Raw genomic sequence first — 17,887 nt, 5'->3', positions numbered from 1 at the left:
GTTCCTCTTCCATGTCTCCCTGTCTGTAGGAGCGATCTCTCTTTGAGTCGGCGTGGAAGAAGGAGAAGGACATCGTTTCCAAGGAGATAGAGAAGCTCCGCACGTCCATCCAGACCCTGTGCAAGAGTGCACTTCCCCTGGGGAAGATCATGGACTACATCCAGGAAGACGTGGATGCCATGCAGAATGAGCTGCAGCTGTGGCACAGCGAGAACAGGCAGCACGCCGAGGCCCTGCAGCAGGAGCAGAGGTTGGGGGTAGCAGGGGGGTAGTAATGGGGGGGGGGGTGCCCTGCAGCAGGAGGAGAGGTGGGGGATAGTAATGAGGGGGTGCCCTGCAGCAGGAGGAGAGGTGGGGGATAGTAATGAGGGGGTGCCCTGCAGCAGGAGGAGAGGTGGGGGATAGTAATGAGGGGGTGCCCTGCAGCAGGAGGAGAGGTGGGGGGTAGTAATGGGGAGGGTGCCCTGCAACAGGAGCAGGGGTGGGGGGTAGCAGGAGGGTAATGGGGAGGGGGCCTTGCAGCAGGAGCAGAGGTGGGGGATAGTAATGAGGGAGTGCCCTGCAGCAGGAGCAGAGGTGGGGGGTAGCAGGAGGGTAATGGGGAGGGGGCCTTGCAGCAGGAGCAGGGGGGGTGGGGGGTAGCAGGAGGGTAATGGGGAGGGTGCCCTGCAACAGGAGCAGGGGGTTGGGGGGTAGCAGGAGGGTAATGGGGAGGGGGCCCTGCAGCAGGAGCAGAGGTGGGGGATAGTAATGAGGGAGTGCCCTGCAGCAGGAGCATGGGTTGGGGGTAGCGAGAGGGTAACGGGGAGGGGGCCTTGCAGCAGGAGCAGGGGTGGGGTTAGCAGAGGCAGGGAGTAGTGGGGAGGGGGCACTGCAGCAGGAGCACAGGTAGGGGGTAGCAGAGTCGGGCGAATAATGGGGAGGGGCCCTGCAGTAGGAGCAGAGGTTGAGGGGTAGGAGGAGGGTAATGGGGAGGGGCCCAGCAGCAGGAGCAGGGGTCGGGGGTAGCAGGAGGGTATGGGGAGGGGGCCCTGCAGCAGGAGCAGGGGTGGGGGGGGTAGCAGAGGCAGGGAGTAATGGGGAGAGGGCCCTGCAGCAGGAACAGGTTGAGGGGTAGGAGGAGGGTAATGGGGAGGGGGCCCTGCAGCAGGAGCAGGGGTGGGGGGTAGCAGAGGCAGGGAGTAATGGGGAGGGGGCCCTGCAGCAGGAACAGGTTGAGGGGTAGGAGGAGGGTAATGGAGAGGGGGCCCAGCAGCAGGAGCACAGGTGGGGGGTAGCAGTTGGGAGAGTAATGGGGAGGGGGTCCTGCAGCAGGAACAGGTTGGGGGGTAGCAGGCGGTTAGTAATGGGGAGGCCCTGCAGCAGGAGCAGAGGTTGGGGGTAGCGGAGGGGGGAGTAATGGGGAGGGGGCCCTGCAGCAGGAGCACAGGTAGGGGGTAGTAGAGGGGAGGTCCCCAAAGTCGATAGGGACTTTGCAGCATACCTCCTTGTCCCAGAGGCTGTTCTGTATATAATTTAAGGGCTTCAAGCTTATCATTGAAGAAATATTAACTGCTGCTTTTATAAATCTCATGTTTGACTTCACTTTTGGTTGTGGCAGGGGTTGTGAAAATAAGAAATAAATTTTATCCTTTTCTTTGGATGAGATGAATAATTTACTTCTGTTGTCTTTCAATGTCTTAATTAAGAAGCCAACACACAATGAGATGAGAGAGTGACGAGCCGCTGGTTTTCTTCTCCCTCAGTATCACAGACTGTGCCGTGGAGCCCTTAAAGGCTGAGCTCGCGGAGCTGGAGCAGCTGATCAAAGACCAGCAAGACAAGATCTGCGCTGTGAAGGCCAACATCCTCAAGAATGAAGAAAAAATCCAGAAAATGGTGTATAGTATCAATTTGACTTCGAGAAGGTGAACACTCAAAAGTTTCAGAGATGAAAAGTCACCTCAGTTTAAAAGCAAAAAGGAAGATAGAAAATCGTTACTCTTTTAAGTTCCAGTTTGCTAAGAAAATGAACAGTTTACAATGTTGTTATCCAGCTAATTTTCAGAGCTTTAAAACTGTAAGCATGTTAAGTGTATTAAAAAAACCATGTTTTCTTACCTCCTTCCAGATGGAATACTGGCTAGTTATAAATAGCGCTTCCAAACACCTCTGTGAAAGGTTTTTTGAAAGCCTGTTCTTTGTGTTTCTGCTGTAGCCTGTTTAGTTCTGTACCAGAACTCTCCAGCAGGTAAGTGGTGTGGCCGTACCGAGGGAACAGTAGTCCTTTATTTTGGTTTAGTGGAAAGACTCTCAGAGGTCCATGCAGAATGAAGGATGACTGTTTACTTTCTGATAGGCACTTGATAAGTAGAATGAGGCCTGAAAATGAATAAATTATATTTTTAGTTAATTTCCATTTGAAAGGGCTAATCTCAGCCTGTCTCCATATAAGGTACCTATCTACTGGATTGTTTTCGTTTTTGTTTTTTGACCTCTTTGTAATTGCATGTACTTCTCTATGTAATTTTCTTCTTGATCTCTACTATCTTTTGCTTGTGTTTCCAGTCCTTGAAGTTCATAAATTTAAAAAGGAGATTTCAGGATGGCCTTTACGGACATTGTCTGGATATGAAATTGTCTTGGGCTACATCCTCACTTTCTTCAGCATTTTACCCTGGTTTTCCTCAGGCAGAGGCTAGCACAGCTACCCTTGAGTCCTTGTTCTCCTTAAGAGGGTCTTGCTCTGCGAGGCACTGGCATCATGCCTTTTCCTTTGCATGGGTGTGTACACCTGAGAGACAGGTAGCTTAGGAAAAATGACATAAGGAAGACTTACAAGGCTGCACTGATTTATGATGTTTTTTGATGTTAGCCATTTTTTTGGAAATTGTTTTTTAATGCAAAGGTTTTTTAAAAAACATGGTTTATAGTTTTTCACTTACGTATACTATTGTAAATACGTAGCAGAGTCTTAAGTTATTGTATAAAACATTTCATTGTGTTTGAAGACATACTTATGGGTCTTAAGGTCTGGGTCCTAATACTTTTATTTTTAAATAGTGTGTTTATTATGTAAACTAAGGAGTGCCATTTAAAATGTGAGGATTGCCTGAAAAAGTTTTCTTTCTTTTTTTTTTTTTTGAGACGGAGTCTTACTCTGTCACCCAGGCTGGAGTGCAGTGGCGTGATCTCGGCTCACTGCAATCTCAGCCTCCCAAGTTCAAGTGATTCTCTTGCCTCAGCCTCCTGAGTAACCAGGACTACAGGCGCACGCCACCACGCCCGGCTAATTTTTGTATTTTTAGTAGAGATGGGGTTTCACCATGTTGGCCAGGATGGTCTTGATCTCCTGACCTCGTGATCCGCCCGCCTCAGCCTCCCAAAGTGCTGGGATTACAGGCGTGAGCCACAGCGCCCTGCCAGGTTTTGTTTCTTTAAGGATTAGCACAAATGGCACCGTTGGGTTTTTCTTCATACAATTTCCAAAATAAATTCTGTACTAAGGTTGTTATATGACTTTCTGAGCTGAGTAAGTTCAGGAGCAGATTATTAAGATCTGCCATTCTGAAACGTTGGTCTTTTTCTCCTTCCTATAGTGCACCATAAAATTCTGTTTGATCAGATTATACTGAATACATTTTGGGGGAGTGGAGGGACATTAGTTAAGTAGTCCTTCGTGTATTTATGATCTCTTTTCTACTGAATCAAATGACTTAGCCATGACCCTGAATGGACCTTGTTTCACTTCAAGTTAAGATGTCTGCCTTTTATGAATTTGTATATATGAATAGAATTTGGGGATTGCGAAAAATTGCATACATTGTATGTAAGTAAAATTTTTTATGAAGTAGTCTGTCAAATTGTATCATAAAGTTTATTTTTCTTTTATACATAAATCATTAAAAATAATCACATTTTTTTCCATAAGTGTATGGATTGTGCAGTTCAATTCACACATGGAAAAATCATAAGCATTTAGATTTTTTATTTTCAAATGTGTGCATTTTGTTTTTCTCATGAGGAAAGTTCAGGGAAATATATCTTTTCATTCATATTATGACACATACCTCTTTTCAGTATAAAATGAAGTTTTATAAGATAGGTAAGCATTTACTGGAAATCGTAAGATCATTTGTGAAGTTTTAGAAGGTCTCTACACATGATTGTTACTGTATCTTATCTAGACACCAGATCCTGATCTTATTTGAGAAATTTAAGTTTTCTCTTAATTTGAGAAAATACACAAATGGGATTATTAAGTATTTTTCTATACTTTGGTGTATAAGTTTTCAGGGAGTACTGGAGTCATACTTCCAGAATTTGAATTTAAAAGTTGAGCTGATGATAATTTATATTCAAAGGAAATGCATAATAAACCTTTGGAAGAAATAGTTCAAGACTAAAATGCAGCTTTCTACTTTGATATTCATCCTTATCTTTTTAATAATCAACTTTTAAAAACTGAAATCAATCAAGAAGAATGATGTCATTTGGTGATATGAAGTGTACTTAGGATTTGGGTGATACGGATTCTAGTCAGTGTATTGGCGAGTGCGCCTCAACTATTCCAGTGCTGCTCTTCCGAGCTGCCCTGGACTCATGGGGTTTATCTTCTATTGGTCGGTGTGTACAGTGTCATGGCACACGAATGAGAGAAAAGATGGCCAGGGCCTTTGAGCAGCTTTTGGATCAGTAGCCAGTGTGAGGCAGCAGCAAGCAGGATGAGCAGCCTGTTTGAGCTTCTGCAGGAACCTGCTTCAGAAGGAGGCCACGCCCAAGCAGGATCAAGGCTCAGCATGTCACCACCAGGGAAGACACTAAACACCCAGACCTGGACTTGGCTCCCCCTTCTGGACTCTTCTTTCCACACCCAAAACGCAGAGAGTAAATAACCTTGTTCATGGCACCTCTACCACTGTGGGCTCCTCTGAGGGGCTCTCCAGCAAAGACTAACGTAGCAAAGTAGAAGAAAGAAAAATTCTAAGTCAAGCATGAGCCAGCCTAAGTCGGAGGGGAAGGAATAGCTGTTCTCAGCCATTCTCAAATGTAACTACTTGCTGCATTTGGGCTCTGAGTTTAACTCTATCCTAGGATACACTTTATTAATAAAAACATTTTATATTTTTCTAAAAGGTGTTTCAATAAGTATGGTTTATGCAAGCTTTACATTGGGGCATTAGTAAAGCCCCCTAGTCAGAACCCCTTTTTGATTATTATGTGTATTTTCGTAAAGGGAGATTGGGAGGGACTTTGATTTCTTTTAAATTCAGCGAGAGAAATTTAAATGACTTTTAAAGCTATAGAACTTGGCCGGGCATGGTGGCTCACACCTGTAATCCCAGCACTTTGGGAGGCCAAGGCAGGCAGATCACCTGAGGTCAGGAGTTCGAGACCAGCCTGGCCAACATGGTGAAACCCTGTCTCTACTAAAAATTAAAAAAAAAAAAATTAGCCAGGCATGGTGGTGGGCGCCTGTAATCCCAGCTACTTGGGAGGCTGAGGCAGAAGAATTGCTTGAACCAGGGAGGCGGAGGTTGCAGTGAGCCGAGATTGTGCCACTGTACTCCAGCCTGTGTGAAAGAGTGAGACCCTGTCTAAAAAAAAAACACACAAAACTTCTTTTGGCCAGCCATGGTGGCTCACGTGTGCAATCCCAGTATTTTCAGAGGCCGAGACGTGAGACTCACTTGAGCCCAGGAGTTCGTGACCAGCCCTGGCAACATAGTGAGTGAGGCCCCATCAAAACAAAAAAGCTGGGTGTGGTGATCCGCGCCTGTAGTCCTGGTTACTCCGGAGGCTGAGGTGGTAGGATCACTTGAGCCCAGCAGGTTGAGGCTGCGGTGAGTCACAGTCATGCCACTGCATGCCAGGCTGGGTGACAGAGCAAAATCCACTCTAAAATATTAATAATAATACATAAAACTTGTTTTTAAATCCATACATAGAGCTGAGTTCCAAATTGGTTATCAGTTTCTTAAACCAAGCAAATTGATCTTTCTGGTAAGAAAATGGAGTTCAAAAGAAAGTTAAAGTACACATATTACAAGAAGGTTGTGTTCTGGTCAGCCAGGGCAGGATCATATCCATGTCAATGACTGCAGTCAAATGTGTGTGTCCAGATTGGTGGGCATGTGGTGTTGGCCAAAGCACCGTGGAAACCTCTGGGTGTCTTCTGATGAAGCCGGGCACCCAGAGCCATGTGATTCTAGGAGATGCTTGTGACACGAGGGTGGGCTGGCCCTGCCCCACTGTGCACACAGATGGTAGGGTCTGATTTGTGTTCTCCAGCAGCCAGGCATGACACCCTGTGGATAGTGCTATGCGTAAGTTTTTAAAGAAAATTATCCTTACTGTCAATCATGTATCAATATCACCCTTAGTTGTGCCTGGTATTCATGTTGGCATAACTAATTCATATTCCTAAAGTATTCATTTCTTCTTATTTAAAGGGCTTTTAATGGAAAAGGTAATATATTAGCATGGATCCACAATCACAGTTAGCTGAAAGGGTCCTCACTTAGAAGTCCCCTCCTGCGGTCCCTGTCTGCCTTGCTTCTCCTTGCCCCTGTAGGCAGCCATTTGCGTTAGACTGTTGTACAAGCAGATATGAATATTTACTTTTATAACCCCCCAACATACAGTTTCACAAAAGGTCATAGTCAATATGCTGTTCTGAACCTTGGCTTTTTGGGTTTATGCAGTCTGTGGGGACCTCAGAGTGTCCACCCTAGACACCATCCTCACTTCTCTCCAGGCTGCGTGGATCTCCCCCTGCAACTGCCTGGCTTCTCCTGCTGGCTCCCTGGTGCTCAGTTGCATGGTTTCTAATCTTCCACCATTAAAAGCAATGCCGCCGCGAATGGCTTTGTCCTCCCATCATTTCTTATGTGTGGAGAGACCCAGAAGTGAGACTGCAGGGTGAAAGCACAGTGTGTCACCATACTGGTGGGTGTTGCCAGGTGCTGTTTGTGGGATGGTTCCATGTTCCTGCACCAGAGAATAGTGGAAGTGCCTTTTCCCCGCAGCCTTCCAGCAGCAGACGGCCACACGCAGAGACTTCCGCCACTCAGGCGAGAAAGGATCTCAGCGTGGTTTTCATTTGCGCTTTCGCATTTTGACTGAGTTGTAGCCTCTCTTGATGTGTTTAAGGACCATTTGCTTGTTTGCTTTTCTGTTCTGTGAGCTGACTGTGCAGCAGCTCATTTGCCCTTTATTCTGTTGGACTCTTGGTTTTCCCTCCTGGATTTCTAGAAGCACTTCGTGTTTTGAGTTCATGTTATTCCCAGTTTGCCTTTTGACTGTGCTATAGCTTCCTTCCCCCAGTGCGATGCTGGACAAATACGGACAGTCCTTGTGATTTTACAATTGGCCCGATGCTGCCAGGAATGATGGCGACGGCTCTTTTCTCATGTTGAAAACAGACTCTTCTGATCCTCATTACAGAGAACCTCTAGCAGGAATAGATGTTGAATTGTTCTTGTCTGTTAAGGTGATGGCATTTTCTCTCCTTTGGCTTAGTAATGTGCTATCCTTGATTACCCAACATGAAAATATCCTGTGTTCATAGGTGAAGTCCTGTGTGCTCAGGCAGGCTGTTCCTCCGTCGTGCTGAGTGGTTCTGCCGCACATGCATGAGTCCAGTGTTTCTTGCTGCCCGGTGCTTGTCAGCCGGCAGGGGGGTTGGGGGCATACTCTGTTCCTTGATTAACCCCAGTCTTAGGTGGACACCATGTCCCTGGGTCTTCGCTGTAGCTCTGGAACCAGCTTGCATTCCTGCTCCTCCCCCAGGAGTCAGGGTCTCCTATTCCTTCCCAGCTACAGGGATTCCCCCAGTGCCCTAAGGCTGACAGGCTTCTCACCTGCCCCTGCAGTTTTCTGTCCCATAGGGGAGAAGATTCCAGCAGGAGTTCTGTGCCCTCCAGCAATGACTACTGTTGGAACCTTCTCCCCTATGGGACAAAAGATACCATTCAGGAGCAAGTGAGAAGCCTGTCAGCCTTAGGGCATGGGGAAATCCGCTGGAGCTGGGAAGGGAGTAGGAGACAGGGCCCATAGGGAAGAAGGGTCTTTCTCAGGTGCGCACGCATGGCAAGGGACACTTCAGACTTTCTCCAGTCTTTCCTGAGAGATTTTGTGGAAACAGCCTTGGGGAGGCAGCTGACCCCTGTTGAGGCCCCGGGGGCTTTGCGTTCTCTCTCCTGGAGCATACTTGTCCTGCCGCCACCCCACTGAGCTCTGCTCCCCAGGCTGGCCTGCACTCCCCACCCTCCTCTGGCCCCTGGCTATCTGTCCTTAGGTTTGTCCAGCTGTTTTTCATCTGAAGAAATTCTAGCCAGGCACGGTGGCTCACGCCTGTAATCCCAGCACTTTGGGAGGCTGAGGTGGGCGGATCACCTGCGATCAGGAGTTCAAGACCAGCCCGACCAACATGGTGTAACCCCGTCTCTACTAAAAATATAAAAATTAGCCAGGTATGTTGGCACATGCCTGTAATCCCAGCTACTTGGGAGGCTGAGGAAGGAGAATCGCTTGAACCCAGGAGGTAGAGGTTGCAGTGAGCCGAGATCATGACACTACACTCCAACCTGTGTGACAGAGTGAGACTCTGTCTCAAAAAAAAAAAAAAAAAAAGATAAAAGAAAATCCAGAGTGGAAATTCTGAAGCCTCTGCTTACTACTTCTGAAGGTGTTTCCTAGGTCTTAACCCAAACTGGGTTGAGAGGCCCTTCACACAGATTGACTTGGAAAGCCTGGCCCGAAGCGGCGTCTCACTCTTCACCCCGGCCTCTGTGTCTCGTTCATGGGTCATGTGCATTGTTTCTGAAGCACAAAGGAGGTTTATTATCAACGGTAAGTGGCAGATCTGCGTGGGGTTCAAGCTTGAACAGGAAGTAGCTGAGGCAAGAACCACAGTGAGTGCCCTGCAGAGCCCACAGCACAGGCCCTGACCGCCAGGCCTCCTGTCCCACCACTGGTTATGGCTAGACTCCTCCTCCCCTTCCCAGTTTTGTGGGTGGTGGGCGTAGCTTCAGGCCTTCTTTCACCTTTTGGACTTCATTCCTCTCCCCTGCCAAACCGCACCTCTGCAGGGTAAATTTTGCCCCTTCTTGAGGTGGTGTGGAAGAACACGGAGTGTGGGCTCAGGACCCCCTTCCTGTCAGGTGTGGATGTGTGATTTGGGGTGCTCCTTTTTATGTCTCCTTTGAGCCTCGGTCGTCCATTGATGGGTCATCTTAGCCACGGGGAGCACGTGTGGCTCATGGGTGCCTGGTGAGTGTTGGTGTGTGGTGCGCTGGCGGCGTGTACTGTCCCTCGTCTCAGCGGTTGGCTGGCAGGGCCTGGGGTCTCCTGCTTGGCTCCGACCCTTCAGGACCAGTTGCCCGTGGCCCCGTCTTGGTGGATGGTCTCACATCTCATCTCCTAGGCAGAGAAGCCAATGGCTGAAATGGGCCATAAAGACACAGTGATGTTCAGAAACGCCTCTGCCACGTTTGGGTAGCTTGCTATTAGCATGTTCCTGTGAGGGACGGAAACAGCAGTCTAAGCTGAGGTCACATGAGGAAAGCAGAGCCCAGGCCCCACCCCTGAGGACTGACGAACCTCAGGGATGGGCAAGTTTGTCTCGGCCTCAGCCTCTGGTGGGGTGGGGGGCTCAGGCCTGTGGGTCGGGGGCTTGGCCTCTTGGGAGGGGGTTGGGCCTCCTAGGTAGTGGCATTGGGATGAGAGAGGCGCCTGCTAGAAATTTGTGGTTTCAAAGCTGGGCATGTGACTCTTTAGAGCTAATGGGCCCTGACAGTTCTGGGAAGCATTTATTTTATTTTCATAAAGTGCATAAAATCCTTCTGACTTGAGCAGCAAGAAATTGGCGGTGCTGCTGCAGATGCTTCCCCAGGCCGCCCACCGTCTGCCAGACCAACCGGTGAGGACAGGCGGGGCCGATGGCTGTGGGGAGAGGGTGCGTAGGGCCAGCTTCCCCTGCACCTTGGGCAGAGGGATAGCGCAAGGAGGAGGAGGAGGGAGAGGCTTCAGGTGAGGCAGTGAGGGACCCTCAACAGGACTAGACTCCCGAGAGGACTGGGCGGTGTCTGTGTCCGATTCTGATGTGGGGACCCAGTGGTGTGGACGCACAGTTGTGAAACTCCCAGACCCTTCTGTCTCCCTGTCCAGGGGACCTGGGGTGAGAGGGACCCTGCCCTCCTGCAGCCCAGCCTAGGATGCTAGTGCTAAATACTTTTTGGGCTGAAGAACTTCCTTAAAAAGACAACAATTTCCAGAATCCACAAATGCAAAAAAAACCAAAAATGGACACTTTGCTCCATTAAAAAGTGAAACTTTCTGTATTCCAAGCAAAAGTAAAAAACAAACAACACATTGGGATAAACTTGCAATATATTTTAAACTCTGTTTAAAGACGGACTTTTTAATAAGAAAAACAGTCCAATTGAACGATAGAGGAAAGGAATAAATAGGCAATCAAATAATCACAAAGCATGAGAAACCAATGTTTGACTTTGCTGTCAAGAGAGAAGGTGGCAGAGATGTGGGAATCCAGACTGGAAGAGGAGTTACCTGGGCTTCCCAGCAGGACAGGCACTGCCACGCCCTTGGCCTTGGCTGTTGGCTTAGGCAGGTAGCCTGACTCTGGCCTCCCTCTCCCACCTGCTTGGTTGGATCCAAGAGTGCTGGCCTCACCTTGTCATCAGAGCACATGCGCAGCACCAGGTGGAAAGCGTGAAGGGCAGCCCTCAGCACACGGCACACGGCGCGCTCCCGGCGGAGCCTGGCTCTGGTTTGTGATCTGTGTAGCGTGGGTTACTATCACAGTGGCACACATCTTTCGATTGCCAACAATTTAAAAATTGATAGTATTTGGAGTGGTTGAAGATGTGGGGGTGTAAATTGTGCGAGACTTCTGGGGGCGTTTTGGAAGTACTTCTCAAATTTAGAAATATTTTGCCGGCACAAGAAAAAGCTGGAGCAGGGACATGGCCCCCTGTCTTGAAATTACAGATCTGGGGTAGAGGGAGGGTTGAGGCTGTTCTCTGTGGCGCTGGAACCCATGGGTGGGAGACAAAGGGAGACTGACTTTGGCTCTGTGTAAGGAGGGAGTCTCCTTTCCAACAGGGTTCAAAGATGACAGGACAGCCCCTCATCTGGTAGATGGTGAGCTCCTCGTCACAGGAGGCATGCAAGCTGGCCGGATCTCCACGCCCCCATTGCACTTTCTACCAACTGCATCAACATGTCAGCCCCCAGGTAGGCTTCAGGCCTTGGCAGACATGACCTTTAGGAGCCCCCAGGCAGATGGAGGCTGGGCTGCAGTTCCTGCCTGCCCCTATCCCCCAACCCCTGGAAGGCCTCTGAAGTCTCCAGTCCCCCGCCTCACTGCTCAGCGTTAGCCCGGGGAGTCCTGTCCGGCCCCTAACTTGTCCTTCTTCAAGCTGGGGAATGAATATCATCATTCCCTTTTGAATAGAAACCACCTTTTGGGGAGGTTCCCCATGGTGCAAGGACACGGGGCCACCTTGCAGGCAGCCTTCAGTGGCCTGCGCCTCTTTGAGAACAGATTGCATTTGCCAGTTTTCCTACTTCACTTTCAAGGAACCTATTTAAGACCCCTTCAGAATTGGGGGTCTTCCAAAAATTGTTTTCAAACCCTGGGCAAAGTTGCCCTCTGTGACCGTGTGCCTGACACTGGCCGCCTGTGTTGGCCGCAGCTGCCCTGCAGTGTTCCAGGGCTTGGCACCTGGTCAGGACTTGAAATTTGCTCTGCCGGGGAAGTCCCTCTGCTGTTTTGTTGGAGCCGCAGGGAAGAAAGAAAAGCCTCCTGGAGGGCCGGGTGCGGTGGCTCAAGCCTGTAATCCCAGCACTTTGGGAGGCCGAGACGGGCGGATCACAAGGTCAGGAGATCGAGACCATCCTGGCTAACACGGTGAAACCCCGTCTCTACTGAAAAATACAAAAACTAGCCGGGCGAGGTGGCGGGCGCCTGTAGTCCCAGCTACTCCGGAGGCTGAGGCAGGAGAATGGCGTGAACCCGGGAGGCGGAGCTTGCAGTGAGCTGAGATCCGGCCACTGCACTCCAGACTGGGCAACAGCTGCCTGTCCCTGAGGTCTTTCTGCTTGAGTGTTCTGTCGTCTGCATGAGCACACAGCTGAGAAAGGGCAGGTTGGTGACTTGAGATCAGCGTGACCACTTTTTTGACTGGTGTCACAGCAAGGGCTGTGGGTGAGAGAGGACACTGGAGAGGGCAGAATCAGACAGGCGTTCCTGCCTTAAACAATTCCACTGGGCTGCATGGCCTCCGCTCGCCCCAAACCATGCACTTGAATCAAGACCTTGCTACTTGGCCCATCCTGCCCCGAGGCTGCAGCCGCTCAGTGTGGGAGTGTCCGCCACATCGCGTGGCCAGACCCATTAAGCCCAGCAGGCGTGGCGCCAGCCCCCACGGCGCTTTCACAGCCCTCGGAAGTGTTTTCATTTCTTTCATAATCAGAAGAAAAAAATGAACTTTTAGGTCAAAATAAATATTTTAATATACAATATTAATATATTCATCTTTATATCGATGCCATCGTAAAATAGAATTTTTAATATTTTTTATGGAGGAAGGGCTCCTGAAAGTCATAATGCAGCCCCGAGCCTTGGCCGGTTGCTTGGACTCGCAGCCATCCCCCGTGTGGCTTGGACCCACCGCAAAGCTGACCTCATTCTACTCTGCAGCCCAGCGTGCGCCCAGGGAGAGGAGCAAGCTCTCGTTCTTCTGGTGGGTTTCCATTTCCAGGGATTATGGCTCTAAAGAAAAGCGTCTTTGGGACAGTTTCAATACAAACACCAGGATGCTTTTAAAAATAGAACTTTCAAATAAAATCTCTTAAACCATGGATTTTAAGCATTAAACTCGTTCGATAGTTGCAAAATCAAAACCTTCCGTCAGCACGTCGACCTGGATCTTGCAGCCCGCGATGCTGTGCAGGGAAGTTCTCCTCTCAGACGCCTCTTGAGCTGCGGTTGCTTCTTAGCCCCAGTTCAGAGCATAGTCACATGGGCGAGGCTTGTGAACTTGTGAGCCAGGCCTTTATTCCTCCACAAGGGCTCTCTCCCATTGCCTGTAAAACTGCACACCCATTTATTTCTATATTTTCCCTATTTTTACACCTGCCAAAACATCCATTTGTGGTGGTAAAATACTTGGACTCCCTAGCAGTGAAATGAAAAAGGCTGTGATTTATATAAAGAGCAGAGTGGCCTCTGGGGTGAGTTGGGCTGAGTTAAGGTCCCTGTAACCTCCAAGATAAGCCTGGCAGGATGCAACGAATGGGGCACATCCACGGCTGCATGGTGGCCTCCAGGCCATGCTTACCCACTCTCCTCTCCAACCCCCAAAGCCTTCTGCTACTGGCTGGCATGGCGAGGGCCTAGGCACCAGGAACAGGACGCAAGGGGGACTTGTGAGCTGGGACTGGCTGTACAGTGAAAGTTAGATGTTCAGAAATGTTACAAGCCATTACATTAAAATACAAAGGTAAGGAATACCGAAAACTAATTATTTTACATTTTCCTCGTGTCCGTGCCCTGAGGTGATTTATATCTTGGACCTCAGGAGGAAATGCTGGGGGGTGTGTGCTATTGTGCATCTCTTATAACTCCAAGTCGGGTGAAATCACATTGCCCAAGGTGAGAGTATTTACACCATGGAAATCGACAGATGCTACAAGTCAGGGCTTGACTTGTTGTTTTGTTGTTTATCTAATTTTAAGAAGGTAATAGTGTGAAAGTGAATGGAAGGACTGCTTGGTAAACATGAAGTAAATGTCACATCCGGCCAGGCGCAGTGGCTCACACCTGTAATCCCAGCGCTTTGGGAGGCTGAGCCAGGCAGATCACCTGAGGTCACGAGTTTGAGTCCAGCCTGGCCATCATGGTGAAAGCCTGTCTCTACTAAAAATACCAAAAAATTAGCTGAGCATAGTGGCGGGCACCTGCAATCCTAGCTACTCAGGAGGCTGAGGCAGGAGAATTGCTTGAACCTGGAAGGCAGAGGGTGCAGTGAGCCAAGATCATGCCACTGCACTCCACCCTGGTGACAGAGCGAGACTCCGTCTCAAAAAAAAAGGTCACAACCATGTCCACAGCCATTCCATTGTGATGAGCACAAAGCAAATGGAGGAAAATTCTTCCAATGTTCAGAAACTTACCCGGTTCAACAAAGAAGTCCCTCGGGTCATTGCCAAACAAGTGCGGTTCTATGTAAGTCTTTGTTGTTTCACTTTTACTTGTTAAAAGCAAATAACCAGCATTCGTGTCTGAACTAAACTTGTCAATTGGAACCATAGGTTGGCTGTGAATATAAGAGTTCAGCAAAAATCGAAAGCATTCTGTGAGAATCAGCTATATGGAATTTGTAATAAAGAATATTGTATATTTTGTCACAATCATGTGGCACACAATTCAGTGAACAAGGGATAGCACATAGGATGGTGGTCCCCTTAAGGCCGTAAAGGAGCAAATCTAGAAACCTGATATATTGCAGTTGATACTGGCATTGCAGATCAAGTAGGGTTGACATTCAGTAAGGGTGCTGGGACATTTGGTTTTCCATATGAAAAAATATATACACAAATAGGAATATATGTACCATCTAGGTTTTTGTGAGTACGCACTGGTGAAATTTCATATTTATTATTAATATTTCTAGGCTGGGCACAGTGGTTCATGCCTGTAATCCTAGCACTTTGGGAGGCCAAGGTGGGTGGATCACAAGGTCAGGAGTTTGAGACCAGCCTAGCCAATATGATGAAGCCCCATCTCTACTAAAAAATGCAAAAATGAGCAGAGTGTGGTGGTGCACGCCTGTAGTCCCAGCTACTTGGGATGCTGAGGCAGGAGAATCGCTGGAAGCCGGGAGGCAGAGGTTGCAGTGAGCCGAAGTCACGTCTCTGCACTCTAGCCTGGGCGAGAGAACGAGACTCTGTCTTAAAAAAAAAAATTATATATATGTGTGTGCGTGTGCGTGTGTGTGTGTGTGTGTGTATATATATACATTTCTCCTTCTCCCAGGAGGGGAGACACTGTCTCTGGTTTTGGTCCTCTCCGACTGGAGAGCTGGGACAGGGCACCATTGAAAGCTGTAGCCCTCACCCCTGCGGGGGGTCACGGAATTCAGGCCCCTGGAGAAGTGAAACCTCCTTCCGCTCCAGAGCAGCCCCTGAAAATCCTCTGGGTCGCTGGGGATTTGCCCTCCTTTCCAAGATCATCTCCTAACATAACAGGTTCTTCAAGTTACATTTCTCCCCGAGTCCCCAAGCCCGTGTAAAGAGCCGTTTCCCTGGATCTGGGAGGGCTGGGCTGGGGGTGTGGATGGAAGGTATGTTGGTTGCTTTCCAAATGACTACACCTGTCCTGCTTCGCCATCACACAGCCTCTGAGTTTACAGCTCCTTCAGGCTCTGTTTTTGTGAACAGGCACATTTAGGGGCTTTGGATATGGCCTTCTTCCCCTCGGTTCAGCGGGCTCCAGGGAACTGGGTACTGAGATGTTCTCAGGGGTCCAGCAGCTTCAGCTGGGGGCTCCAGAACCAGCGAAGAGCCTGAAAACGGGGGCGGGAGGATAGGGGAAGGAGGGTGAGAGGTGTTGCAGGCAGATTGGAACTGGCCTCAGTGAATCTAGGGACAGAACCCAGGCTGCCCCTACCCAGGGCCCTGCCGGGTGGCATCCCTCACCCGAGAAGGCAGGATTGGGGGTGTCTCTGGTGTCTTTTCCTGGGCACCCAGTGTCCTGTGGTTTATTGTGTTCATGTGAGGGGCGTCAGTCCTGCAGCAGCACTGAGAGGACAAGAGGTGGGCCCTGGGGGCTTGTGTTTCCCAAGCCTCTGTTGCTGTTATCTTTGTTCCCTTTATTGTTTTCCTTTCTGATAACCGAATTCATATTAATTCATCTAGAAAACACCACGAAGAAGTAAACAAACATCACTTGTAAATCCCACCTTCCAAAATTGGCCACAATTTATAATGCTAGTTGCTGGTATGTATTCTCATCGTGTGTGTGTGTGTGTGTGTGTGTGTGTGTTTACAATCTTGTCTATTACAATCTGTTGTCCGTATAACATACACAGAAGCACCCGTTTACACCATCGGGACTGTGCTGCTTACGGTGTTAGGTAATGTTGACTTCTTTCTATTTTCCGTAAACAATTTTACTACATTTCTTCCCTGTCACTAACTGATGTTCTCGTAACCATGATTTTAAGTTTCATTGAATGGGCACCTTATTTTAGTTCAGTTTTGTATATTTTGTCATTTCTATAATGATTTATTCTTTACTGCATTATGAAATACATGCTTCTGTTTTTTTCTCCTGGGTTATCTTTTTATTATTGATTTCTGATTTGATTGCATCTTGGTGAGAGAATGTGGCCTGCCCAATACTGATGCTGTGAACGGTGTGGAGGCTGCCCTGATGGCCCAGCACATGGTGACTTTCATAAAAGCTCCATATATTTTTTTCACAACTTAATTACTTTATTGGGCTTAACAAATAGCATTTCCTGCTCGCTGTACTAAAATTGGAATGATGCAGTGAAGATTAGCATGGCCCCTGGCCAAGGATAGCACAAAATTTTTGAAGCATTCCATATAATTAAAAAATAATAATATTTTGACATATCATTATATTTTTTTACTATAAAATACACATAACAAAAATAACCTTTTTTTTTTTTTTGAGACAGAGTCTCACTCTGTTGCCCAGGCTGGAGTGCAGTGGCATGATCTTGGCTCACTGCAACCTCCACCCCCCAGGTTCAAGTGATTCTCATGCCTCAGCCTCCTGAGTAACTGGGACTACAGGTGTGCACCACCACACCCAGTTAATTTTTTTGTATTTTTAGTAGTGATGGGGTTTTGTCATGTTGGCCAGGCTGGTCTCGAACTCCTGACCTCAGGTGATCTGCCCGCCTCAGCCTTCCAAAGTGCTGAGATTACAGGTGTGAGCCACCCTGCCCGGCCTATCATCTTAACCATTTTTAAGTGTATAGGTCAATGGCATTAAGTACATTCACACTATTGTGCAGCTGATCCCTAGAACTTTTTCCCCTTGCAAAACTAAAGCTCTATATCCATTAAACAGTAACTTCTCATTTCCCCTACCCCCAGCCCCTGGCACCCACCATTCTACTTTCTGTGTTTATGAATCTGACTCCTCTAGGAACCTCTTATGAATAGAATCCTACAGTATTTATCTTTTGTGTGACTGACTTGTTTCACTAGGCATCATGTCCTCAAGATACATCACATTGTAGCATGGGTCAGCATTTCCTTCCGTTTTAAGGCAGAGACTAATATTCCATTGTATGTATATGCCACATTTTGTGTATCCATTCATCCATCAGTAAAAGCTTCTGTTTCTACCTTTTGGCTATTTGAATAATGCTGCTATGAATATGGATATGCAAATATCTCTGAGATCCTGTTTTCAATTCTTTTGGGTGTATGCGCAGAAGCAGAATTGCTGGATTGCATGGTAATTTTACATTTAATCTTTTCAGGAACTGGCATACTATTGTCCATAGTGGCTCCACTACTTTGCATTCCCACTAGCAATGTGCGAAAGTTCCGGTTTCTCCATATCCTCACCAACATGTGCTGTTTTCGTGTTCCCTATAACTTTGGAAAGGATCTGTACCTTCACATTGTTGGGCACAGTGTTACATCTATATACGCCCATTCTGTCGAGCTTGTAACTGTTTCGTTCAAATCGACATGCTAACAGATGTTTTTTCTATTGATTCATCATTTAATGAGAGAGGTGTTTTAAAGTCTCCCGAGTACTACGATGAACAATTTATTTCTTCTTGTAGTTTTTTCTGGCTCATATATTTTTCCATCCTTTGCTTTAAATCTTTCT

General features: G+C 48.0%; 1 protein-coding gene and 1 non-coding gene across 6 annotated transcripts in view; both read left to right on the top strand.

Moving 5' to 3' along the window:
• The window catches only part of TRAF3IP1 (TRAF3 interacting protein 1), an 81,365-nt gene extending 77,456 nt beyond the window's left edge, over positions 1-3,909 (top strand). For 4 of the 5 annotated variants that reach the window (XM_050750481.1, XM_050750478.1, XM_050750482.1 and 1 more), the window contains 2 exons: positions 30-250; positions 1,746-3,909. In XM_050750481.1, the coding sequence (XP_050606438.1) occupies positions 30-250; positions 1,746-1,911 (387 nt within the window). In that variant the 3' untranslated portion in view covers positions 1,912-3,909. Of the gene's footprint in view, positions 1-29; positions 251-1,688 lie in introns of all 5 variants that reach the window. The other variant, XM_050750479.1, reaches the window with a different exon arrangement.
• A 12,611-nt stretch (positions 3,910-16,520) lies between these two features.
• LOC126933233 (U6 spliceosomal RNA) lies at positions 16,521-16,623 on the top strand. Its single transcript, XR_007718477.1, has one exon. It is a non-coding gene; the product is annotated as a U6 spliceosomal RNA (small nuclear RNA).
• Positions 16,624-17,887: the final 1,264 nt, after the last annotated feature.

This window comes from Macaca thibetana, chromosome 12, assembly GCF_024542745.1.
Source record: "Macaca thibetana thibetana isolate TM-01 chromosome 12, ASM2454274v1, whole genome shotgun sequence".
Classification (NCBI taxonomy): domain Eukaryota; kingdom Metazoa; phylum Chordata; class Mammalia; order Primates; family Cercopithecidae; genus Macaca; species Macaca thibetana.
This window is presented reverse-complemented; position numbering and strand designations above follow the sequence as displayed.